The sequence below is a fragment of the Populus euphratica genome, unplaced genomic scaffold (assembly GCF_000495115.2).
Source record: "Populus euphratica unplaced genomic scaffold, PopEup_1.0 scaffold40.1, whole genome shotgun sequence".
Lineage (NCBI taxonomy): Eukaryota > Viridiplantae > Streptophyta > Magnoliopsida > Malpighiales > Salicaceae > Populus > Populus euphratica.
Genome location: NW_011499912.1, coordinates 378,379 through 404,518, shown reverse-complemented (window position 1 = coordinate 404,518; position 26,140 = coordinate 378,379). Strand labels below are relative to the sequence as shown.

The window sequence follows — 26,140 nt, the reverse complement described above, 5'->3', positions numbered from 1 at the left end:
TACTCCCGATTTACTTTTAACTACGAACTTCCTCCTCTTTACTTTTATTCAATGATGAGCTTCTACTGATCCTAAAGGACCCAGATTATCATAAAGGTCAGTTCACTATCCGGGACTAGGATAGTTCTTCCTCCTCAATTGTGGGGATAAACCTCACCGTACTTGGAATAGAACCATGCCTCCCATTATCCAAACACAAACTTTAAGTGGGGCCCATCCCTTTCCTACCGTCACTGTCTCACTAATAATCTCCCAACACGTGTCCTACTCATATTCATCCCTGTCGTTTTTGCCCCACGCCAATTTTCGCGCTCGCGTGCCCTGACCATCTTGGAGCCTCGTGAGAGTTCTTCCAGGTGTTCCAGTTATTTAATCGAGTGATCCGCGAAGTACATCTTAATCCCTACAGTTTACTGCGTGTTTCACTTTGCTACTGAATTATAGCACCTAACCGTTTTGGTAGATGTTTAAGGTGGTATTTGTCTTGCGATTTAACCATATTTTTATAAATTTTTAAATTTTTTAACTTTAAGTTATTTTATTTTTATATTTTTAAATTATTTTGATGTATTGATATAAAAAATAAAATTTTAAAAATAAAAGGTATTATATCAATGCATTTTAAAACAAAAAATACTTTAAAAAATAATCTCTATAATTTGTAAAATGAATTTAATACAAATAGACAGTAAAACAAATAATTTGAAAATTAAATATGCTTGATATTATTCTTTCATATAAAATCTGTTAAGTTTTATTCATACTTGTAGCTTTGCTCCATATACAATAAGATATATTTGAAGAATTACATATTGTGATATTTTTTTAATTTTCTAAATTAAATTAAATTAAAGTATCCTGCCTGGTTATACATTCCATTTTAAACATTTTTAACACAATTAACTACAATTTAACGAAAAAGGAGTCAACATCACAACAACGTCAAAAATGTTATCTTGATATTGAGAAATTGAATTCAATTGAAACTGAAACGAACAATCTGATAAAATACAAGGATTAAAATACACTTTACCATAGCTCCTTATCCCTTTACACCCTTAAAAACCAAAGAGTGAAAGAACACAGCTGTATCCACAATCAACGGTCCAAACTCACCCATCAGAAAATCCAACTCCAAATCCCAAAATCCAACAGCCCGTATTTACTCAAACTGTCCAGTCAACCCTGCCTTGAAATAATAACTACACATCAGATGACAGTCATCTCTCCGCCCCCCCGTCCCTCTGAACTGAAGCTTCACTCCCCCTTTCTCTTTTCAGCTCCTTCACTTTTCTTAAAAAAAAGAAAAAAAGAATAAGAAAGATCGTCTCTAGTCTAGGGTTTTCTCAGCTTGATTTTGATGCTATTCTATCTATAGAAACTTCCTCTGATGAAGGTTTGAGAGGACATTTTGGTAATTAGCTACCGTTGAGAGGCGTTGTTGATGGTTTTGAGGAAGGAGAGTTAGGGTTTTGAGAGATGGATGATTCTTCATGGAAGGTCAAATGTAGCTCTGCTACACTGCAGCAGCCTTTAATGGCTACTCCTTCTTCAACAACGCCTCAAGAAGCTCGAAATCAGGTGTGGTTTTTGTATTGCGTTGGGGCTTTGTAGTCTTTTTGTAGTTTAGGGTTTCACGCATTGATTATTTTACGGTTCTCTTTCACTGCTCTTCGTGTTTGTGTGTTAGTTCCTTCACTGCACTCTTGAAGTATTTTTCTTTTTATATCTTAATTTTTTGTATTTGATTTTGTGAATTATTTTCTGTCTCGAAGAAATTGTGATACAGACTGTAAATATATTTGACATTTGCTACAGCTTAGTGCTGAGAAAGAGAATTTTGAATTTGTTTGAAATGTTGGAGGTGACATGCTTAGGTTGGCAAATGGCCGCTGAGGTATGGTGATGAGCGGGTTGACTGCTTTTCAGCAGAGGGCGAGTGTAAAAGGAGAATGAAGGAGAACGAGGAGAGGGTTTTTTGGGGTGAGAGATGTTGGAATGCTATGAACATTCAAATCGCAGAAGGAGATTTAGTCTACAGCAGTGAATTGTTTGACCTTGTTGTTTTTGTTAATATTATTAGTGGGTTTCTGTGTTTATGTTTTTTTTTTTCCCTGTTGGTTGCTAGGAATTTACATGTGAATGATGTGATCTTTTTATTGTTTGAAATTTTGATTCAAGTCACTGTATGCTAGAAGGTGTGGTTTTGATTGTTGTTGTTATTCTTATTTAACGTTTCTCTTCTGGTTAAATGCAGCTGGAGGTTAACTCAGGTCAATATTTTTATCCTCATGCTGGACATGATTTGAGATCACAAGGGCGTGGAAGGATGCCGGATTCTGTGGTTTCCAACACTCTGAATTTAAGTTCCTATTCAGGCAACTGTGACCTTGGAAATTCATTTCTGGCTCTCCTATCTGGCCCAGCATCATTTTCCCCGTGTGATTTCCAGGAATTACCAAATCCTAAACAATTTAGTGCCTCTAGTAGAGTTCCTTTTGAAGACACCGGTTCATTGTTTAATGCTTTTGGAAGTCGGGCTCCATTGATGTCAAACAGGATACCATCAGAAAATATAAGCAATCAAAACCAGAGAAATGGAGCAAATCCAGTTGTTTCATCCAAGTGTGCATCTACTTCCAATTCTGTTCTGCAACATTGTCTCCAGGGTGCAAACTTTGCTATGCACAGTTCAGACCTGGCTAAGGCAGTCATCCATTATAGGGTTTCTGATAATGAGAAGGTAAAAGATTCCTCTTCTCTGAGAGGGGGGTGGCGGAGTACTAACCCTGCAAATGCTGTAAAGCTCCCAGATACAAACTGTCAAATGCCAGGAAAATTAGCATTAGAACCAGAGCTTTCTGTTTCTAAGAATTCATCTGCTCTTTCTAACCAGTACCCTTGTGTATTTTGTCGGGGTAAAAGTGAGTGCTTGATACATGTTGCTCCTTGTTTTTAGTTGATTAATATTATGTTGCAAGCTTCCACCTGGAATCTAATTTCTATCAACCTGAAAGGTGGAGAGCTACTTCTTAGCAGTACAGGACTCCTAGGCATTCTTTGCTCATGTCATCGCTTCCACATGTCTGTATCCAAGTTTTGTGAGGTAAGTTCTTTCAACCTTGTATCACGTTCATGTTTTGTACATTATGTTATGTATTGTTGTCCTGTCAACCACATTTGATAGCATTTGGCATTTATTCCTGCTTTGATCTAACTGCTTTTATCACACAGCATTCAGGATTATGGAATGTTAACCCTGGAGTTGCTGTTCATATGGAGAATGGAGAGACCATTGCTCAGTGGCGTAAGCTCTACTTCCAGAAAATTGGGGTATGATGTTTATGCTGCTTTTAATTATTTTTTCTTGTAAGGAATTGATTTTGTGCTTAAATTGTCTACACTCACTTGTGTCCCTGTGCGTGCGCTGTGTATAATGCAGGGAAATGCTAAATTTGTATGAATAGGAAATTAGGCTTGTGATTGCATTATACCTACTATGTTAGTGCATTTGTTCTGGAACTTATCATCTTAAATTTGCCAGTCAATTAGACCAGTACTACACTGCAAGTTTGCCACAAGTACCATGTATGAGAATTTTGATGGTTAGTGTAGATGTGAAATCAATAACATTTTCTTAGGAGTGTCTAATTTCTTTGTCTACAAGTTCTGTAGGAGGATACCTCTTTATGTGCTTAGTGTTGATACCGAGTTCATTCCTCTTCACAAAAGAAGATTTTTTATGATGCAACTGGTGGAAATATGAATTCTTAAAATATCAGTGATTTTAAAAAAAAATTTCATGTTTTTGCCTGACTGCCACCAACTTGGTTATGGAAAAGAAGCCTAGATGAATGTCACAGAATTAATAGGCCTGGTATTGCGGGAGTGATTATTAAATATTTCAAGGATAATAAGATGCTTGGGACAAAAACTGCTGTACCATCAAAAGTGATCTATGGGGGTTTGGACCCTTTTGATATCAAGGTAGGTGATAAAACAGCATGTAAAGATGGTTTGGCCTTTTGTGATTCTAGTGTCATGATGCAGATTGTTGTCATGAGATGCGTTTGCAATTGCCCTTGTACGTTGCCATGATTGCTTTAATTCATGTTGCCATATATATATATATATATATATATATTACAGACATAAGTGCAGGTTGGCTTCCCATTATATTGATGCCTTTCAACCATAATGTTTATTCTAACGTTGTAGTTTGTCATAGACTGGATGGTGATATTTCTTATTGGCATGTGTTTGAAGCAACGAGAACACTGGATGGTGATGTTTTTATGGTGCTTTAGATCAGGGTTCCAGAAGACCAGAGTGGGTGGGACTGGCCTGAAGGATTACCCTTGACTGCTAGTTTGGTGCAATCCAGTGTGCCTCTTCCTCTGTCCAAGCATTCTGACTGCAATCATCTGGTTGGGTCTTCTGAAGGTTTAGTGAGGTCTGGACAGCCTATCAACAGTGTTGTTTTTCCAAAGAATCCCCTTACAGACCATAACTTAAACCAGAATCCAGTTTTTGATGTTTTAGACAAACAGAAGAGAAATGGTCAAGGTGGTAACAATTTTCTTGGGTTGGCTGGCACCATGCTCAGCAATTTACATGGTGTGGGGAATAACACACCACATGGTGTGACAGATAGCAGGTGTACAATTATGCCTACTTTTATTGGCAAAGGACCTGAGAATGGTAGCCAGTCCATATCTGCATATATTGGCAATATTGTGAAGAGTGGGAGTTTTTCAACCACCAATTCTGCGCTGCAAAATGCAAGAACTCTTTTTAGATGTTCTGATGTCAGCAGAGCTAAAGATGAAAAGCACTGTGTAATTATAGACAAGGATGCTGCTTCTTCAAGCATAGAGTTGAGGCTTGGGCAACCAAATGAGCAGAATTGGTCTTCAGGAAATCCAGTTCTATCAGCATTTGGGCCACCATCATGCAACTCTCTTGTGAATTCACATAAGCCAAGTACCAGAGAGCAGATGATTCATTATGGTGTGTTGTAACAATCTTTCTACTTAAACTCATTATCTATAATGTATGTGTTAGTCTATCATTGTCATACATCATTTTTACCATCATGGATTAGTAACCGATTCACTATTATTCACTGAATTATACAGTGACCAGTTGTGGGGGAGATGGGGAATCCAGACAAGGTCTTCCTCATGTAGCTGGCCTGTTAAGTTCTGCAAGGGAACAAGACCAGTTGAACTATGGACGCGGTGCAATCAAGAATACGATTAATGTTGGCAAAATAGAAAATTTTAAAGGCCAGGTGGCTAAGAGCACAGTGTTTTTACCATTTAAACACTTTAATAGTCCACTCGAGGGTAACTCATACACCATATCTACTAGTAATGTTGTCAATAGCACTGAGCATATTGTGCATGAAACATTACATAGCGAATCTCATGCTGTCAACTACCCAGGCACTGTCCCCTTGAATGGTGGAAATGGTTTAGAAAGGCGAAGGACTGACCCTGAGTTTGGTTTCTCCAGACCTAGAGACAAGGGTAAAGGCGTGGGGTGTCTTACTGGTAACTCTTTTGATGAAACAAATTCGGTGTCTAAAATGCATAATTGGAAGAAAAATCCAAGCTCTTTTTCTGAAGTCATAAATGGAAACATTTGTGCTTCTTTTCCCATGATGCATGAAAAGAATCACTTTCCAAATCACTTGTCTAGCATACCACTGGAAGCATCTGATGCTGGGAGCTTGTCTAACTATCTTGACAAGGTTCCTTCTTTTGGCACTGTTGATCGTGTCTTCCCTGGATCCTTGGGTTCATCTATGGGTTCTGGGCAAAGTTTTCCATCACAAGCAGTTCCATTGGGTTCAGGGCTGACTCCGGCCATGTTGAAACAAGATGGAATTAGTGCAAGCCCTTATTTACTTGATGATAATCTAAGATTGCTTGCATTTAGGCAGATATTGGAATTATCCAAGCAGCAACATGAGATGTCTCCCCTTGGAAAGAACCCAGAACAAGATAGATGTGCCAAACTTCAGCATTCTCTGTTTGAACCAGCAGCATCTGGATTAAATCGACATGAGACTAATTTTATTAGCAAACAGAATGTTTCAGAAGTTTGCATGAAATCAACCCAATCTACTCCTACTGTTAAGATGGGTGATGATGTTGCTAAATTTGCTCATGTGACAGGCAAGTGTGAAACTTTGGTGTGTATTCATCTAACATGTTTGTATTATCTGCCACTAATTCTTCAATCTTGCTGTAACGTTGAAGTTTTTCTGCCATGATGGGGACTCGATGCTAAAAAGCTTTTCTGCTCATATAGGTTTGAGCAACTGGTGCAATTTCTCAACATTGACACAAGGAAGGCCATTTTATAGTCAAGAAAATGACAAGCAGTGTCAACTATCTCATGGTCATCTTCAAAATGAACAGCCCTCATTGAGGTTAGTTTATGTTTTTGTTGTAGGGATTAAAGTTGCAAGCAACCATTTTGTTCTTTGAGATTGCCATTCATTTGAAAATCAAGATTTTGAATGTTCCTCGCAACTTTTAATGTCTTTTTGGGGTTTTAGCCTCATCCACAGATATTACTCTCACACAGTTTGCTGGCAATATCAATAATTTTTTTTTTATTGTCAGTGTTTAGTGAACATTTCAACTGACAAGGTGGATAAAATATTTGATATCGTAGTAGTAAGGATCATTACTAGGGTGTGATTGTTGGGTCTGGTAATTGACCAAAAAACTTGCTCCAAATGTGTTACCCCCATTCTTTCACATCATTTCTGCTGTCATCAATTTTGTCTTGCTGCTCCAACTTCACATATAGCTCTGTAGTTGTGACTTCACTCAGTATTTTGTGTGAACTTGCTGGCTTTTCTATATCTGCTGTGCGGATTTCACTAGTATCTTTGATTTAATGCCAGGATACTAATAGTACTATTTATTCAAATGTCAGACTTGGCAGGAATGAACACAACATCACTGATTCAAATGAGCCTGAAAGCTGCTGTCAGATAAAGCAATATTTTCAAACTTACTGCAGATGTGCAACGCATGCGAAATGTTTAGGAGGGAAATGTGGAGGTGGTAATCATCCCAATTCCTTTGGAGAACCTATGCGAGGTGTTGGTGGAAAAATCCCTGCTTTTATGGCTTCACAAATTGCTAAAGATAACATCATTCCACGTGAAAATACTATTTCCTTAGATCACTGTGGAAAATTGAAGGGCCAAGCACCTAAGAATATAAGTTGCACCTCTCAGTGGAAAGATGTGCCAAGCAAGAAAAAAAATGTCTGCCAGGGGGCTCATGTAGACCAATCAGCTGGCAACTTGGACAGACAACAACATGAATCAGGTCGTCTTGGAGACACAGCTGCTAAATGTTCCAGTGGAGCCGTGCACATGGTTGACTCCTTCAAAGAGCAAGAAATATCTAATATATCTTCTGGATGTTCTACCCCTGCTGTTACTCAGGCATCAAATGAGGTTAACAAAGTGGATTCTTCAATTGCTGTTACTGGAAATGCTAGCTGCATGAAACATCTTATAGTTGATGAAGGATCAGGCATTGATAAATGCTGGTCATCAGACGATGCTGTTGAAAGTGACAGAAGTGCTGGCTTCTGTGGCTCTACTTGTAAGACAAGACTGTGGAAAGATGGATCTTCAAAAGTCATTAGCAATCAATCATCTCGAAGTCTTCTTGATGAGGTTAAGCTCATGGATTCATTGACATGGAAGAGAGGCCGAAATCAAATCCAGGCTGAGGTTACTGTTCTTGAGAAAACCAATCATCCTCCTGAACCTGATAGGGGCTTTAAAACTGCAAAGAGGAAGAGAGAAGCAAAACCAGAGATGCTGGATGCATCGCGAGGCACTGCTGGTCATGCAGTGCAGGATAAATATCGTGAGTGTGATGAAACTGCCAATCAGCACTGTTTATCCAAAGATGCCCGCATTGTTCCCTCTGGCCTAGAAATGCCTTACACTTCTCGTGTATCCTATATAAAGCCTAATTCCAATGGAAACTCTATAACATCCCTGTCCAAACCACTTTCTCGTAAGAGAGATTTACAAGAACTTTATAATGGAAGGGATGGAGAGGATGAGGACGAGGACGGGGAAGAATTAAATGATAATGCTTCTTCATGTAAAATCTTTGAGGTTTCAGGCAGAAAGAAATTCAGAAAGAGCGGGGCTTCTGATGGTTGCGCACAGTCTCAGACACTAGAGCCAACTTGTGCTGTTGGTGAAAAAACTATGAGGTGTGCTCCAGTGAGTCATCTGAAGGTGTCTTTGAGTCAACAGTCGAGTGTTTGTTACAGGAAGCCAAGGCCAGTGGTGTGTGGGAAGTATGGTGAGATATCTAATGGAGAAATGGTTGGAGATCTACCAAAACCAGCCAAAATTGTTTCTCTTGATACGATACTTGGAACTGCGAAAAAATGCTCACCTCCCAAAAACAAAAAATCTACAGTAACTTCCATGAGGGAGTTGAAGAAGACAAGCTTTGGTTGGACTAATGCATGCAGATCCTCCCATATGAAGAAAGAAAGTGGAGGCAATGATGCTTCAGGTTTTGACGAGATGATTTTTTGCAATTCTGTCAAAGAGAGGGAGACTGCATCTGTTGGACAGGACAAGCATTTTGCTGATGAGTTGTTGGTGTTAGAGAAGGAGGGGGAGAGCAAAACTGAGGGAGGGTGTGGTATTTCAGGCAGTAGTGCTCACACTCAGTCAAAGCCAAAGTTCAGGGAAATTCGTAGACGCAGCCTTAACGAGCTTACTTTGAAAGGTAATTCTGATTTTTCTTTCTTTATCGTTCAAGTAATATACATTTCCATCTATTCAATGGAAGAATAAGTAGACTAGAAGGAAGACGGATTAGTGTACTCTGAAAATTAAGCCATGTACCAGAAATTTCAATGGCTGTCTTGGAGTAGAAATCCAGCTCATGTGTCTTGTGAGCATGCATGCTTGTTGGTATTCAATCCAGTGTTGTATTTGAGTCCATGTTTGAGAGCTTCTTTCAGTGAACAAAATCTCCTGTTCTTTTTACTCCAGTGATGTTGTTCTTTTCAGGAATGAGTTCCTGTTCTGTGAAGATTTCACATAAGAAGATTTTGAAATGTGGACAAAAGATGAAAGATGGGAAAATTATAAAGAGTTCTGAAGATTCTAATTGTCACACACATGAATCAGGCGAAGTCAGTGCCGAAAGGTGAGCATGTAAATTAATACTCGGAGTCAATAAATCTAACCTTTCTTCTATTTAATGCAGCTTCAGATTTTAGTAAATATTTAATTTGGGACATTGCTTAGAAATTATAACTCTTTAATTTTTTATGTTAATTGGTTGTGTTTCAGAAATATTCTAGAGCGAGAGCACTTGTCTGCTACGGATTCAGATTCATTCTGCTGTGTCTGTGGAAGCTCAAATAAAGATGAAGTTAATTGCTTACTAGAGTGTGGTCAATGTTTAATCAAAGTATGTAGTTGTTAAATTATTTCAGATCAATTTCTTCTGTGTTTCTCCTAACTATTCTGACACGCTGATGAGTTTCTTGATAAGTAGGTACACCAGGCTTGCTATGGCATTTCCAGAGTGCCTAAAGGTCACTGGTATTGCAGACCTTGCCGAACTGGTGCAAAATATACTGTAAGAAATATGGTTCTTGGATGAACTCTCAATTAACTATCAGCTACACTTCTTTGTACATTGTTCTGTCCAAAGTTTTTCTTATCCTTGCCATTTTTCTGCACTGTATACTTCTTCCTCGTTTCATGGGTTGATTCCCAATTTTTCACATGTTATGTTAATGATAAATGAGATTTTGCTCTTGCCCACTTTCCCCTTTCAACCATCTGTTGAGAATATCTAAAAACAATGATTTAGTCCCTCTTTTGTTAGTGAATGGCATTATAATAAATAAACTGTTAAATTATATTTGTCATGGAGTTTTGTACTCATGCTTCCCATTTTCTCTAGCCAGTTTTATTACTTATTATGTGTTTATCAGCATTGTTCTTCTATGTTGTATCTTGTGATTTTCTAATGCCTTCTAATTTGTTATAATCCAGGTTTGTGTTCTTTGTGGTTATGGAGGTGGGGCTTTGACCCAGGCACTTCGGAGTCATGCAATAGCGAAAAGCCTTTTGAAAGCTTGGAGCTTTGAAACAGAAAGCAGGCCTAAGAATTCAGATTCTTCTGCTGTAACATTACAGGATGAATTTAGCAAGTTGCACGCCTCGGGATTTGTGCATGGAAATAACTCTTACCCAGTTTTAAGACCTGAAAATATCGAGCCATCCACTCCATCTGTTTGGAGTATTGATATGCAGAAGCAATTGAATAGTTTAAGGAATTCCTTTTCTTGTGTTAGTAATCTGAAGGTACATAACAGCATTACAGCTGGAGTACTTGATTCCACTGTTAAGCAGTGGGTTCACATGGTTTGTGGCCTTTGGACTCCTGGGACACGATGCCCAAATGTTGATACCATGAGTGCTTTTGATGTGTCAGGTGCTTCACACCCTCGAGCAAACACGGTAAACATTGAAATTGAACTTGTAGGATGTATGTTTAATAGCCTGCAGTTCCAAAGTTGCAATTTTTAGGATAAATTGTACAGATAATCACACTTGTAACCATATTTTTCCTAACTGGGAAATTTAAGCTCGTAAAAATGTGAGATCATTACCTCCTGAGATAGAGCCCATGGTGATGCCATTATCAGTGGACTATAGTTAGAACTTCTCAGTTCGTTGATGAATCTATTTTATGCATTTCATTCCACTTTGCATATGAAATGACTTTTATCTTTTAACAGCTTCTTGCTGTATAGATTCCATAGCTAATGATCTCATGATGTGATTATCCTAATTCATTTAAGAAAAACAAGGAAAAACTGAATTAATAACATGGTTATCAAATGAGCTAATGGGCTCGTTAAGTTCCTTGGTATATGAATACACTTTGCTTACCTGCATCTATTTTTCATAATGATTCAAGTTTATATAGATTTGAGAAAACAAACTCCATATGTAGGATTCAAAAATTTCCACCAGATTATATTCATTTAAATTATCAATTGACGCATTCATTTCCATGTTTATTGTTTCTTTCCTAGGTTTGCTCCATGTGTAATCGACCTGGTGGCTCATGCATACAATGCAGGGTTGCGAACTGCTCTGTTCAATTTCATCCTTGGTGTGCTCATCAGAAGGTACTATACTTTATTCGGTTTATGCATTAAAAATTATTGCCCATTATATATAATTGGCTAGGGTTGTGATCCCATGGGGGAGCTGAACCCCAAAAATCCATCCTCAGTTTGGATTGCAGGCTTGGTCCTGCCAGTGGTCATTTTCTTTCTCGCATTTGGTTGTGTTCCCATTCAAATTTCCATGAATTTAGCAGTTTTAGCCTTTTTTTTTTTTTGTTGGAGGTTCTATATGCTCTTTAAAATTTCTTTATGGACTGCAGGGCCTGTTGCAAAGTGAGGTTGAAGGTGTAGACAATGAAAATGTTGGCTTTTATGGGAGATGTGCACTTCATGCCAGGTACGCAGAAGATGAATGTGCATGTGATGCTGCCGACGATAAAACAGGTTGTGTCGGAGAAAAGGAAGAGAGTTGTGCCAGGACTGAGGTATTTTTTTTCTTCTTTCTTTCTGTGTGTGGGTGTAGGTGGGTGTTCAACAGGACTCTTTTACTCTCAATGACTTTTTTCCCTTCTGTCTGTCATTCAAGGGCTACAAGGGACGGAAACGAGATGGCTTTTGGCATAATCTTCATGGGCAATCAAGAGGGAAGGGTGGATGCCTTGTTCCTCAGGAGCAGCTTAATGCTTGGATGCACATTAATGGACAGAAGTCATGCACTGGGCTTTCTAAGTTGCCAATGTCAGATGTGGAGCATGATTGTCGGGTATGTTTCATCTGCTGACAACCAAATATTTTTTTCCAGTTATTTCAGCTGAATTTTTTTACTGCATTAACATTCAGTTGGCATTTGAATCAAAACTGATCATTCTGTTATCAAACCCATGTTGCTTCTTTCAATGATTAGCATGCTAGGCTCAGAAAATAGTATATATGAAGTATGTGACGTTTCTAAGTTATTTGCACGTCAGTGATGTACACAAGATGCTCATCCCTGCAAAGGAGTTTTTGCAGTTGAGCATGATCTTGCTGATTTTTCATTTTTCTCGAGTCAAAGTATACCATGTTATTCTGCTAAACATAAATGATTTTTGCATTACTGGGGTGCTAAAAACCTTACCCCTCACATGCATCACCGGAAATTATTTAATGGCCCATCCTCTAGTTTTCTCCCTTGCTTCCTCCTTTCTATCTCTTCTATTCTTTCTTCTTTACTTGTTAATTGATCTTATATCATTTGGAGTTTTGCAACATTATTAGGCAATTATGGTGCAACTTATGTGATATTATATGTGTTATCCCCATGCTTGCAGAAAGAATATGCTCGTTATAAACAAGCTAAGGGTTGGAAATATTTGATTGTTTATAAGTCTGGCATTCATGCCCTCGGACTTTACACGTCCAGATTCATCTATCGCGGTGCAATGGTTTGACTCTTTACCCTAAAGTAATGGAACCCACTCTTTCAATTGCACAACATGATGCATTGTGATGATTCTTAGGTGGTGGAGTATGTGGGTGAGATTGTTGGGCAACGGGTGGCTGATAAAAGAGAGTATGAGTATGGAAGAAAGCTGCAATACAAGAGTGCTTGCTACTTCTTCAGGATTGACAAAGAGCATATTATTGATGCAACACGTAAAGGGGGCATTGCTCGTTTTGTCAACCATTCATGTCTGGTAAATGTCTAGTTTTTGATGTGTGTGCGTGTGTGTGTATTTTTCGTTTCTACTGTTTGCTTTCTCTTAGATTTTCTTTTTTAATTTGCATGACCAGCCAAATTGTGTCGCCAAAGTGATTTCTGTGAGGAATGAAAAGAAGGTAAAGCACAATGCCGTTCTAGTATCATTCTTCATGATCATTATCTACTAGTATTAGCTTGGACAAGATGAGATTCTGAATTACACAATGAACTTAGCCACTTTCATCCAAATCATACATTGTAAATTCATTACATTGTTCTCAGAAAACTTGGTATAGTTAGGGCATGAGCTTCACTGTTTATTTCTGGATTTGCAGGTGGTTTTTTTCGCTGAGAGAGATATATATCCAGGAGAAGAGATAACATATGACTACCATTTTAACAATGAAGATGAAGGTAAGAAGATCCCATGTTTTTGCAATTCAAAAAACTGCAGACGATATTTGAATTGATAATCAATTCTTCTTGTAAATACTACATTTTTCTAACCCCCCTCAATCAAGCCAGTTGTTAATATCTAGCCTCCGAACATGAAAGCATTACCATTCCCTGGTGGTCACCTTGATAATCTCCATAGAAGTATGTTATGTATGCTTATGATATGCATGAAGAGAGCAAGACTTCCCTACCTGAACAGAGCATGACTTGTGGCCACTGACAATTCTAGCTGCTGCAAAATTGGATGATGTGGAATTTTATGGTTTTGAAAACGAAAGCAACATTGTTTTTTTTTTTTTTTTGGTTCATAAAAAAAAAAACTTATATGCATTCCCATTTAGGATTTAAACTTCTATGCATGGTTCACATTCAAAAGCTAACTCTTTTTATCTCCCATATTTTTCATGTTTTGGTACCGCCTTTTAAATCCGATTTTGCCCGTCCTTGTATTTGAACTTAAACCAAGCTTTTTGGTTTCAATCATCCCTACCAAACTCCTATGGCTACTTGAGCACACACTCAAAGCTCAGCCATGGTATACGTGGTCCCAAGCTATCATTGGGGAGGAAAACGAGTGACCACAAGCCAGCCGTAACATTTATGGTGCTGGTGGCCATGGATATCACGAGCGGGTGACTGCTTGGCCACTGTTCTGTAATGTAATTGAGACTTTTAACATTTATGGGAGTGTTAGAACAGCATTATTAACCAGTTGTCTTAGTAAATGTTTTGCTCCAAAATTCTGCGCATTGTTTCTGCTTTTGCCAATTGCATCAATAAAAAATATAAGCAATAGACGGAAGCAGGTGTTACAGAGCCATTTTTAGAATTACAATATTACTGTTTTTTTTTCCCCATGCGAGGAGACTATCCTCTCTTTAGAAGTAACAACAAATTACGGGAAAAAGGACAACAATAGAGAATACATAAAATTAATCAGGTGCAGATGAAGGCTAGTGTTTAGGAATACTCAAGTAATACTGTCAGTGTACATCAGCCAATAGTGTCAGTCTGATCCGAATTTATTCGTGCAAGTTACTATAACATCGAGCACATTGCACTCTGCTAGCTCCCAACGATTACCAAGGGTTGCATGAGATTCAAATGCTCACAACCGTTTTCATATCACATGCGGCACCTCAAAGTATACGAAGGCTCAAGTCGCATCAAGCAGCAAACCCAAGCTTCCTTGTCGGTTAGCAACCATATATCCTCCTTAGGATCCCCAATTTGGAATGTTTGCAGTAGCTTCATTCACCATTTTCACCAGAGTAACCTGCCATGCGATTATGTGCTTAAATAACAAAAGCTTGAACTGATGACGGGACATCACTCTACAGCAAAGCTTCGATCTTAGAGCTTAATGGAGTGATTACTTTCCACTGTATAGATTATGATTATCCGTTGCAAAATCAAATCCAATATACATCGAAGGAAGCTTTTAGAGATGCAATGTCACCTCCAGATGGAAAAGGGAATCAAGAATTTGTCTAAACTAGGTTGCTATACCTAAAGCTGACTATTGACGTAGGCTTAATTTCAATTCATCCAACAATTTACAAAACATTTTTAACGTGCCCATTTGACCTTTCAACCTGAGAGTCTTTGTGGAAGGTCTTCTTTTTGGGCAACCTAGGCAACGAAAAAGGAAGCTTGAGTACTCTTTAATCCAGCACTAAATATGATACTACTCGAAGGGAGCTTGAGTTTATTCTGTATGGGTATGCTCCCAGGAAGTTGCTGTTCACACCTGGGATATTGGGTCGCATAAATCTTCCATGCTTTACTTAATGGTAAAAAGTAGCAAAATCTTGAATTTTGGGGCAGAATTAGTTCCCCGTGTAGAAATGAGAAAAAAATGAGCAAGAACGGAAAACTCCAGGTGCCGAAACGCGTGTTAAATTGTTTGTTAAAGCTTTTCGTGCATAATAATCATGCAAGCAGCAAGTGTTTGGACTATAAGGTGAAATGAAACATACCACACTCTCTGGAACACCCGGTGGAGGCAAGGGAAGGTTTCTTGGGGGTATAACGGTATTATAAGATCTCTTGTCAAACCTCCATTCTCCAATCTTTCCGTAGGTTAATTTACCCTGCAATCAAAGTAACAAAAACCAAAATCTTGTTGAACCAGGCTTAATAATAGCAAATGAATGTAATTGCAATAAATCAAGAAGTCAGAAGCTGTTCCTCTTTATCTTTTCTTCATCCTTGAACAGCTTAGAACATAAAATTGAATCAGTCTATCAGCAGCAGACTACCTTCATATCATAGTCACATCCATAAGTGTAATGAATTATGAACTTCTTGCCAACTTCTGTATCCCAAGGAGGCTGTCAAACGATGCAAAATGGGTAACTACTAGTGAAAAGGCAATCCCTAAAATTTGAAATATAGGAAAATGGCACATCGTTATGATTTCAGGAAAAGATAGATTTCGCTATGAACTGGAGGGAATTTTCTGCATTTTTTCAGACTGGTGTATGACAGCAAGGAAGTGCTGCTTTAATTAAACCTGAATCATGAAGTCCTTGTACAGGATGTTGCCAACGCCATGTAGAGCAGATGAAACAGCATAACCATACCTGTATTTAGCAAAGAGTAAGGGGAAACAGAAAAGGTCAGTTCCCTACAATAAGGTCTTCGCAAAAATAGAGTTAACCACAAAAGTCTCACATTTCAAGCACCCAGCCAAAAGCTTTATCTGTCTCGGGATCCTTTTTCATTGCCAAGGAGACATTCATCCAAGTGGGAGCAATCTTCTTAAGAGATTCCTGACAATCTTGCTCAGACAATCAAGAAAAGGCCAATATTTGGGAGAATAATACAGTCAGAAAGAGCATATTAAAACACAAACCTTCCCAACAATGACAGGAGAATTTCCTATGGGATCGATGTTTGTTATTGGTCCCTTAGGGAAGTACTTTCGTAGGACAGACTCATACTTTTTTGGTTCAATGTAAAAGAAAGGAAACGCAGCTCCAAGGCCATCTTTAGATAGGTTTGGGATGGGCTTAACAATAATATGATCTGGCTCTGCCATCAATATGTAACTGAGTACAAAGTAAAACAACATAGATAAAGTCAAATCTACTGAAATAAAGATCAACTCGTCACAGAAGCAGGGGATTTTAACGTTTCGTACTCTTCTTTTATGTCTGCTTTTTGAAGCCATTGCACAAACGCCCAAGGTCTGTTGAGAACTATATAGCCCTGTGATTGTGTAAGATTTGAGATAAGCAAACAATGGAAATTTAACCAATAATAACGCCGAAAACAAGGAAAATCTTAAAACACGACCAATTTCTCCCAATTTTCCCCATTGAAGCATGAGGGGAACATCATTCGGATTTGTTTTTCGGCTGGGTTGACTTATCATTCCCAAAAAGAAGCCAGCAGGAAGCCATCTGCTTCAAGCCAGAGTCTCTATACAACCAGCAACTTCTACTATAACGCCATCAATCAATTTACATCACGACAAAATGCACTAGCCCCTCACACTATCAATCAATTTATATCCAAATTCAGGCCTGGATCGTGACAATGTTCAATAATCAAGATTTTAATGATACTCTCAAATTCAGTTAACCAAGCTAGAGACTTTAACCAACTCTCAAAGTGAGTGCAACTTCAACTAATTCTAAAAGTAAACTACATAAATCAAGAAACTAAAACAGACCCAAATTTCAAAAGAAGAACACAAACCTGATCCATCCCAGCAGGCAAAGGCTGTGCTATAAAAGTTGGGATTTCCTCCATAAACTTATCAGGCTTTCCAGAATGCAAGATCCTAGTAAACCCACCCATTTCACTATTGGGTCCATCTTTATGCTTCTTGTACCAATAATACATTACCCTACACTGCCAAGTATTATACACAGAATCAGAAGCTGTCACAGCTGTATGAAACAGTCTCTTTTTACCAAAACTTGATCTTCTTGATCTTTCTAATGGCATCTTGATTACTGGGTCAACCAAAAGTGTTGATCTTGATGATGGACCTGGTAAGTCTTGCTTAAGCGGCGCGTTTGCTGATATAAGGATGTTGTATGCTATAAGGGCTACTGAGAAGGTTATTAGTACTGTAAAGAAGAAATTCCCACAACCCATTTTTTGTGTTGCAGTCTAAAACACACACTCTCTCTCTAAAGTCTAAAGATCTCTCTTTGTGTTACATAAACGTCTATGGCTGCTAGAAAGGGAGGGAAGGAGGCTGTGGCCGTTGCAGGGGGGGGAAAAACAGTTTTCTTGGGAGTGGTTGGAAGAAGTCGCTGACAAACTGAGCTGTTACTGTTATTTTAGATTTTTTACCTAGGCGACATGTCAGTTGTGCGTCACCGTTGAGTATTTCTAAAGTGATTTTTCATTGAATTATTAAAATTGTTAATTATTTTTTAAAGTATTTTTGTTTTAAAATATTTTTTATTTTTTAAAATTTATTTTTAAATATAATGTTTATTATTATGGTGATTATTTTTTATAGTATTTTTGTAATGAAATGTTTTAAAATACTTTTTATTTTTTAAAATTTATTTTTAATATTATTTTATTAAAATAATTAAAAAAAATGTTATAGTGCCTCGATACTACACGCTGTAATTTTGATTGACTTGGAGCTTGGGAGATAAACAACAAAAAGGGATATTTTGCTTCATCTATGGCAACTTTAAAGTTTAAATGTTTATGTGATTTTGATTATTTTTTAAAATATTTTTTATGTTAAAATATATTAAAATAATATTTTTTATTTTTTAAATTAGTATATTAAAAAAATTCAAAAAATATATAAAAAATTTAAAAATTAAATTTTTTAAAACATGAAATATTTTTCAAACTACATAGATACTTGTGTCTAGGAAGGTTTGGTCGAGAGTATTTTACTCTTAAATCATGAAAAAAAAATCTAAGGCTGTGTTTATTTTTACAAAATAGTTTTTTGTTTGCATTTGTAGTTTTTTTATTTATTATTTATTATGAAAATATTTCCCGATGGATTATTGTTTCTTACGGTAGAGATTTCGAAAGATAATTATTTTGATTTTATTTAATTTTCTAAACGATCGAAGAGAAACAGAAAAATCCGTTTTCAAAAAAAAAAAAACAATTTCAATTAATAAACTCGTTTTCTCTGATTTTATACGAAAACACATTCTTTTTGCACACGCATCAATAATTGCTGATGATGGATTTTAAACATCGAGTTGAAAACCATGTGGTAAAGGCCCACACAGGATGCCTGGAGAGCCCAGTTACCCGTCTCTCTCTCTCTCTCTCTCTCTCTCAAGAAAATGGGCTGCTCTAGCCATAGGCTGCGAGGCGGGAAGGCAGGGAACATTGAAAGCCATGAAAATGGCCGGAAATTGTGGACCTCAGAAAACAATCTCCGGTTTCCAAGACAAAAAACGGACGACAAAGGTCGTAATTTTTTGGGAAACTCGCCCCCTCCGGGACCCATCCAGTTGGTTTCCATTTTGCATTGGAACCCTTTTTACATCATTGCACACCATAATACATGAGCTCTCCACCTCCCTGCTTTTCTACTCCATCTGTTACTGAATAGTTAATCGTTCATTATTTTGAGTTTTATTAATATTAAAATACCATATTCCGTTTTAGTTTTAAATTTTTTAATATTTTTTTAGTTTTAGATTAATTAATTAACTCACCTTATGAAGTTGAGATTAATTAAGAATAATAGGAAAAAGAAGGAAGGAAAGAAGAAAATTAAGATTGTTACATGTCCAATGGGAAAGGAAGAAAAGAACCAACAGATTTTCTGTCTTTATCTGAAAAGCTTGCATCAAGCAACCCAGTAAAGAAAAACAGAGAGCCTCTTTCTTTCCCTCCCTCCCACTCTCTGTGATCGTGTGCCATCATGTTATGTCACGGGTTACTGTCATTTACTCTCCTTCTGCTCACCTTTGTCTTCTTTACTTCTTCAGCATCTGTTCCCCTCTCACATGGTGCTTCTGTTACCTTCCCTTCCTTCTCTGCTCTACCCCCTGCTGGTACGCTTCTTATCTCTTAACTTTTCTGTTAAGTTCCGCTGTTTCATCATCTTCTGTTTGGTTTCTGAGAAAATGTAGCAAGAAAAAAGAGGACTGGAGTGTTATACTTTAGTGTTTCAACACTTTTATGTGACCCCACTAAAATGTGCATGTTGAAACTTTTTTACTTGATTATTGCAAGTTTTCATGCTTCTTGGAAGCCTTAACTAACACACTTAGCTTTGCAAAATTTTGTTTTTTTCTTTTGTTTTTCTGAATTTTCTAAGCTACCAAGCAGACAATCTTAACTTTACTCACCTTTGATGTTTGCATATAAAGTTGTATCATTTTGTGTTGATTTTGCAATGCAGTGGCAGGGAGAGCAGATGAAGCTAAGTATGAAATGGAGTTCTCATGGGGGACAAGAAGGCCTGTGGTGGAGGCGCCCATCGGTGAACCTGTTGATAACTCACCAGTACTTGTGTTAGCTCCAAAGAGGACTTACAGAAAAGACCCTCTTAATGATTTCAAAAGATACACTGGAGGATGGAATATCAGTGATCGTCATTACTGGGCTGTAAGTTTATTCATCAACGGTCAAACCCCACTAGCACTCATCTTTCTTTTTCTTTTTAGGTTGTTCATTGATGATTTGTACTGTTGTTGTTGTAGAGGTGTAGGGTTTCAATCTCTCTTAATTACCAGTTGACAATTACTAGATTGGATCTTACATTTCTGACATGTTGTCAGCATGCCAATATGCTATGCAGGGAAAGAAGTAAATGTAATGTACTAGTTTATGGTCAGGGTGCTTTAGAGACAATGTATGAATTGAATGTCATAATTTTTTGTGATGGAGGAAAGATCCCAATTTGCATTCATTAATAGAACTGGAAAAAATATGCAGAGTTTAGCATCATTCAATCATTAATCGCTGATTTCTCTATCTTTGAATCAAGAAAAATACCAATAATCTTAGAATCTTGTTGAAATCAGTATAAATACTTTTCCTTACAGTTGTTGAAGATAACAAATTGCTAGTCCTGATATCCGATATCATTATGAGCATGATTGTGATGAGGCATGCTGTTGATATGGTTTGATATCAAGCAGTGTTTAATGCTACTTGCTTGAAATGTGCCTTGCATGTTATCTAAATTGTTGAACCAGAATAATAGTCTTGTCTAGGCAAATGATTCAAGTTAATCCAAATAAAATAACAGCATTAATCAATAATCTACATTCTAGCAGGTGATGAAAAGTTATCGGTGGATGTTGTGCTCGAGGAAAACAATGTAGAGTTATTGATTGAATGGACATTCTGTGTTGGATTTTACTTGTTTGATACCAACTACATTCTAATTGTCTGTTTAGGCTGGATTTTCAGATTTCTTCTAGAGTTCTCTGGTAACTGAAAATTTTGTTTGAATGCAGTCTGTAGGTTTCACTGCAGCTCCTCTGTTTGCTATTGCTGCAGTCTGGTTCCTGGTATTTGGGCTGTGCTTACTCTTTGGTTGCCTTTGTCATTTCTGTTGCAAAAGGCAGCACTATGGCTACTCTCAAACAGCTTATGCTCTCTCCCTCGTTTTCCTCATTCTCTTCAGCATTTGTGCTATGTAGATGCCTCTCTCCCTCTCCCCCGCCCCCACTCTCTCTCTCTCACGCACACACGTGCGCGTGCATATGTGTATGCACTAGTGTGCACATGCATCAATCTATTATGAAGAAACTAATGCTGAATTTTTTGGCCACAGGATTGGATGTGTTGTTCTATATACTGCTCAGGAAAGATTTCACAAAAGCACAACACAAACTTTGGAGTATGTTGTGAATCAGGCAGACACCACAGTCGATAAACTAAGGGCTGTGTCAGATTTTATTGCTTCAGCCAAGCTAGTTGGAGTTGATCAAGTTTTTCTACCTTCTAATGTCCAAACTGATATTGACCAGATTGGCACAAGAATTAATTCTTCTGCTAGTGTCCTTTCTGACAAAACGGTGGATAATTCAGAAGACATAAAAGATCTCCTGGATTCTGTGTAAGTTGAAGGATACCAAAGCTTATTGTATCTGATTGAGTAGGTCATCTTGATCATATAATGAGCATGTTCATGCAGGAGAGTGGCACTGATTACTACTGCTGCTATTATGCTTCTCCTAACATTTCTTGGATTCTGTAAGCCCTCTTCCTTTTTTCTTGATAAGATAAAGTGTGAATAATTCCAATGTTTAAAAATTGTTGCAAAGCACATGTAATGATGTTTTGAGTTTGTGTTCTAGTGTTCTCAATTTTCGGCATGCAGTTCCTGGTGTACATGTAAGTGATTTTCTTTATGTCAACATTCATGCCCCTTTGTCTCATAGTCTCAGTATTATTGCATTTAATTGTTACCTGCTCTCGATCGATGAACCTCATAAAATTGTTGCAGCCTGGTCATCGTTGGATGGATTCTTGTTGCTGGAACATTCATTTTGTGTGGCACATTCCTTCTTCTTCACAAGTAAGTTATATGCTGCTGACTATGCTTATTGGTCCAGTTGCAGATGTCTCGTGAAAGTCTATTTGGTACAGATTCCAACTCTTATGTCCACTGAACTAAATTTTTTTGCTGACATTTATCATCTAGTGGGTTGAAACTCACTACAATATTTTGATTAGTCGTTGTGGTGAGAAATGTGATATTCATCTTCTTACAGCCTTCTGATTGGTATTATTTGTAAAGAGAAGACTGATCTGTAGTTACAGTCAACAATTTTCCAAACAGTGAATCTGTCCTGCCATTTGAAACTTAAATATTCTTAGTCCTAAATAATTCTAGTGATCATGTTTGAAACAAGGATCAAACTGTCTGTACCACATTGGATATCACACCACACATGACATTTATCTCTTTGTTCAACTATGTCCAAAGCGATTCACCTATATAATGTTCTCATTCATCTTTCATATTCAATTCTGTAACTTCTTCCCCCTCTACTGTTTTGTTTCTACTTCTATGGTTGCTTTATCTAATTGTTGAGCCTGTTCACCGTGCTCACTTCAACTGGAAGCATCCTTTTATAGGAGGTGATCACTCTATGAATCCCTTATTAGACTCGAAGTTAAAGGATCTTAAAGGGTGGTGGATCTTATTCTTATTGAACTTCGTTTAGCATCATGTTAACTCCAAATTTATCCGGTCCCTTAATGGATTAATAGAATGCTGTCACATCATGACACTGATTTAGTCTTCAAAACAGAAATCGTTGGAATGATGGGGTTGGGATAACAAACACACTGCAAGTGCACTGCCTTTACTAGGTCTGGGAGTGCTATTGTTTCTTAAACTGCGAGCTAGTATGCTTAAAAGAAATTAAAAGTAGTCCTTTTAGATTTCTTATTTCCTTTATAACACTTCATTTTTCTCTGAGAAATTCCTTTTTTATTTCATATTTCTGATTCCCTCACCAAATTTCTAATTATTCTTTCTTATACATGCTAGCGTGGCTGGAGATACTTGTGTCGCTATGGATCATTGGGTGCACAACCCGACTGCTCATACAGCTTTAGACGATATTCTGCCCTGTGTGGACCAAGCAACTACCCAAGATACTTTGATAAAGAGCAAGGAAATCACTTCCCAGCTTGTAGAAGTGGTCAACCAGGTCATCACTAATGTTTCTAATCTCAACTTCTCCCCCAACTTCAAACCAATGTACATCAACCAATCTGGTCCATTGGTGCCAATACTCTGCAACCCATTTTATGCCGACTTGACGATTCGGCCTTGCAGTGCTGGTGAGGTGGACTTGACCAACGCTACACAGGTAATTAATAGAAGCCAGAAACAATGGAAGTTTTTAGATGCATAATGTACTGAAGGAACCATTACTAGGCTACATATAGTAAAGGCAGGATTCAACGAACTCTTGCCAGCCCTTTCATTCTGCCTAAGATTTCCCTTAATAACATTACATCGGCAAAGAAACTGGAGACTTTTACAAACTCTCTCATGCCAAAAATTGGAAGAATTATTCAATGTTTTCGCTCAACTTGTTCAGGTATGGAGTAGCTATGTGTGTCAGGTTTCACCAACCGGGATATGTGCTACGACAGGACGTTTGACCCCTGCATTCTACAGCCAAATGTCAGCTGCAATAAATGTGAGCTATGGATTGAATAATTATGCTCCTTTCCTGATTGAGCTAGGAGACTGCACTTTTGCAAGGGAAACATTCAGTGACATATACAAGGATCATTGTCCAAGTCTCAGGAGATACAGTAGATGGATCTACATAGGTTTGGTGATGGTATCTACTGCAGTTATGCTTTCTCTAATCTTCTGGGTCATATATGGTAGAGAAAGGCGGCACCGTGTGTATTCCAAGCAGCTAGTGTCTGAATCAGCACAAGGTTCGGAAAGGGAGAAAACTTCCTGAAAAATGAAAATTTAGATCACTTCATCATATTGTTGGCGTTTGTTTGAAGAGGTTTTTTCTTCTTCAGTTTGATTTGCTGCTTTGTATACGTGCATTAACGTCTTTTGGTGCTTTCTCCAAGTATGCTGAAATTGTAGTCGAGTGTAACCTCCAACAACATATGCTTTAAGCCTGTTTGTGACATTGTTTCAAGCTTTCTAAGAAGAGCAAGGACAAAAATTTGAACAGAGAATGATGATTCGATTCACTCTCATGTTGATCAAATTCTCAACGTGAACTGAGGAGACCATTTGCCTGGTCTGGAAAGTTGAAAATGGTTGACGAATGGAACCAGGCCATCCATCTTTAGAGGGTGCTTCGAGGGGGTAGTTAAGATTATGGTAGCAATTGTATTTGAAAGTGTTATTTTATTATAAAATATAGTAAAATAATATTTTCATTTAAGAAAAAAAAATTATAATATTAATATATCAAAACAATTTGGAAATACTAAAAATTTTATTTCAATATAAAAAATAAAAAATAATAATTTTTTAAAAAAGAATTTTTAAAATACAGAAATAAACTGTATTTATTATCTCTGGTGTTTACCTATTTACAATAGCAATCAAACAAAAATGGGCTCGCCCCACTACGAGGGCTGAGAAATTACACGAGGAGCTTCACCTTCTACAATTCTTTAAAAAAATTTGTTCCAAAATTTGAGGCCCGCCGTCGGACAATTGAGGCTTTGGACTTTCTGCACAGTGCATTGCTGCCATTTGTTGAGAAAAGATGTTATCCAATCCATCACACCATTCTCTCTCGTTGCTTTCTGCAGTGCTCGATGCAAGGTTTTTCTCACGAGCATGCAGGAACAAATGAAAAGGGTTGCTGAATGCATTTGTCAGTGGAGCACAGGCAAAAGCGAGCAGCAGCAACGTTCAAAAACCTCACATGCTCGGTCTTTTGGATCGAGAAGAATCAAGATTTGTCATATATGTTTTGATTTTCTGGATGTTGTTATATGTATTCATTTAATTGTGATTCATTATTTTATAATTTTTGAGATATTTAATTGTTGGGATATTTTTGTAGGATGTTAAGGTTATCTGTTTAATTTTTACTGGTGATTTTTATATTTTCAAGAGTTGTGGAATGTTTACTTTTGTTTTTAATAGTTCTTGGAACATGACCCTCGTCATGAATAAATAAATAAATAAATAGTCACCATACGACAAGCTTATGTAATTTTATTATTACTACGTTGAACCACTTTTATTTAATTATGTGACAAGGTTATATTTTTAGAATGCCTTTTTTAAAATATTTTTATATATTTTTTAAGAAAAGATATTTATTTAAATAAAATATTAATCAAAAGTTACATTGGTCTATTAAACACTCGGTATAGGTTATCATTCTCATAAAAAATGAATGAGATTGCTTAAGTAAATAATTAACTTATCATCCAACTTGAGAGCTCTATTCTCAAGCTATTTAGATTTTTAGTACCTTGTTGATAAAAATTTTTATTTATATTTTAAATTTTTTTATAAAAACATATTAAAATAATCTATTCATCAGATTTTTTTTTAAAAAAAAAAGTTACAGCACATGTCATAACACAAGTCAGATATCTAGTAATGTTAAATAGCATGCTAGTTTCGCAGGTTTCTTGTAAAATATCTAAACATTACAACGAGTTGATTAAAAAAATGTGGATAAGTGGTGAAAAAACATATTACAGTATATGATAAAATTTAAAATAAGAAATTATCCTTACATAGTTTTAATTATGATTTTTTGATGGATTATTTTTCTGTAATTTTTTCAAGAGTGATATTTAATGACTAAATTGAATTGAATAATATAACATAATAAATGTCATAAAAAACACGGTATAAGTAGCATAGGGATAGTGGCAGCTTACAAATGCGACCTTTACAGGAACCTTGGGAGGGGGTTCTGGGAAGCGGAGACCTATTCTCATTGACTTTTTTACATAAATTTAAGCAATGCAGGCATGTGCTATGGGTTCCGTTGTTGACTCAGCCGCCAAAGAACACTAATTTCTTATTATATGGAGTTCATTATTATCAAGGAAGGGCTAGAACAAAAATCATAATCAAGGAAAGGCTACGATAAATATCACTATGAAAATGTGAATTCAAGAAGCACCGTGGAGATAACTTGTACTGATGCCGGCGCTGCCTCCCGGTGCTAGAATATATAGTGCTAGAATATATTTTTTGTGTAAAAAAATAATGATTAGGTATTGAAATAAAAAAAAAATTAAAATATCAGTTATAATTATGATTGAGCGGGTTAAGAATATTACGTCAAGCTCGTGGCTAAATTTATTTGATTGAAATAATTTTATTAAAAAAATTATATTATTATTATTTAAAAAAAAAAAAAATCATGCTAACTTGTTAAATTTATGATTTGA

The 26,140-nt window shown here is 37.0% G+C and overlaps 3 protein-coding genes across 5 annotated transcripts; 2 read left to right on the top strand and 1 right to left on the bottom strand.

Annotated features, from left to right (window-relative positions):
• The first annotated feature begins 1,130 nt into the window (after window positions 1-1,130).
• Window positions 1,131-13,460, top strand: LOC105134066 (uncharacterized). 2 transcript variants are annotated; one of them, XM_011038322.1, is made up of 20 exons: window positions 1,131-1,581; window positions 2,258-2,924; window positions 3,018-3,106; window positions 3,235-3,333; window positions 4,308-5,010; window positions 5,139-6,182; window positions 6,319-6,439; window positions 6,955-7,079; window positions 7,146-8,795; window positions 9,083-9,221; window positions 9,368-9,488; window positions 9,576-9,659; window positions 10,082-10,549; window positions 11,131-11,226; window positions 11,487-11,651; window positions 11,753-11,929; window positions 12,477-12,590; window positions 12,666-12,842; window positions 12,940-12,984; window positions 13,183-13,460. In XM_011038322.1, the coding sequence occupies exons 1-20, from the start codon at window positions 1,480-1,482 to the stop codon at window positions 13,315-13,317; spliced, it is 6,321 nt and encodes a 2,106-aa protein (XP_011036624.1). In that variant the 5' UTR covers window positions 1,131-1,479; the 3' UTR covers window positions 13,318-13,460. The 2 variants fall into 2 exon arrangements, with proteins under 2 accessions (XP_011036624.1, XP_011036623.1); XM_011038321.1 differs by having other exon boundaries at window positions 6,955-8,795.
• A 575-nt stretch (window positions 13,461-14,035) lies between these two features.
• On the bottom strand, window positions 14,036-17,569 carry LOC105134065 (uncharacterized). Of its 2 annotated transcripts, XM_011038320.1 has the most exons (9): window positions 17,009-17,569; window positions 16,449-16,516; window positions 16,161-16,356; window positions 15,980-16,077; window positions 15,819-15,888; window positions 15,565-15,636; window positions 15,283-15,396; window positions 14,509-14,579; window positions 14,036-14,434 (listed from the first exon to the last, which is right to left on the bottom strand). In XM_011038320.1, exons 1-8 carry the CDS (start codon window positions 17,411-17,413, stop codon window positions 14,520-14,522), a joined length of 1,083 nt encoding a protein of 360 aa, XP_011036622.1. In that variant the 5' UTR covers window positions 17,414-17,569; the 3' UTR covers window positions 14,036-14,434; window positions 14,509-14,519. The 2 variants fall into 2 exon arrangements, with proteins under 2 accessions (XP_011036622.1, XP_011036621.1); XM_011038319.1 differs by having other exon boundaries at window positions 14,036-14,579.
• Window positions 17,570-19,012: 1,443 nt separating this feature from the next.
• Window positions 19,013-23,962, top strand: LOC105134064 (uncharacterized). Its single transcript, XM_011038318.1, has 9 exons — window positions 19,013-19,311; window positions 19,662-19,867; window positions 20,725-20,906; window positions 21,045-21,329; window positions 21,408-21,466; window positions 21,571-21,607; window positions 21,720-21,791; window positions 22,773-23,097; window positions 23,332-23,962. The coding sequence occupies exons 1-9, from the start codon at window positions 19,179-19,181 to the stop codon at window positions 23,707-23,709; spliced, it is 1,677 nt and encodes a 558-aa protein (XP_011036620.1). The 5' UTR covers window positions 19,013-19,178; the 3' UTR covers window positions 23,710-23,962.
• Window positions 23,963-26,140: the final 2,178 nt, after the last annotated feature.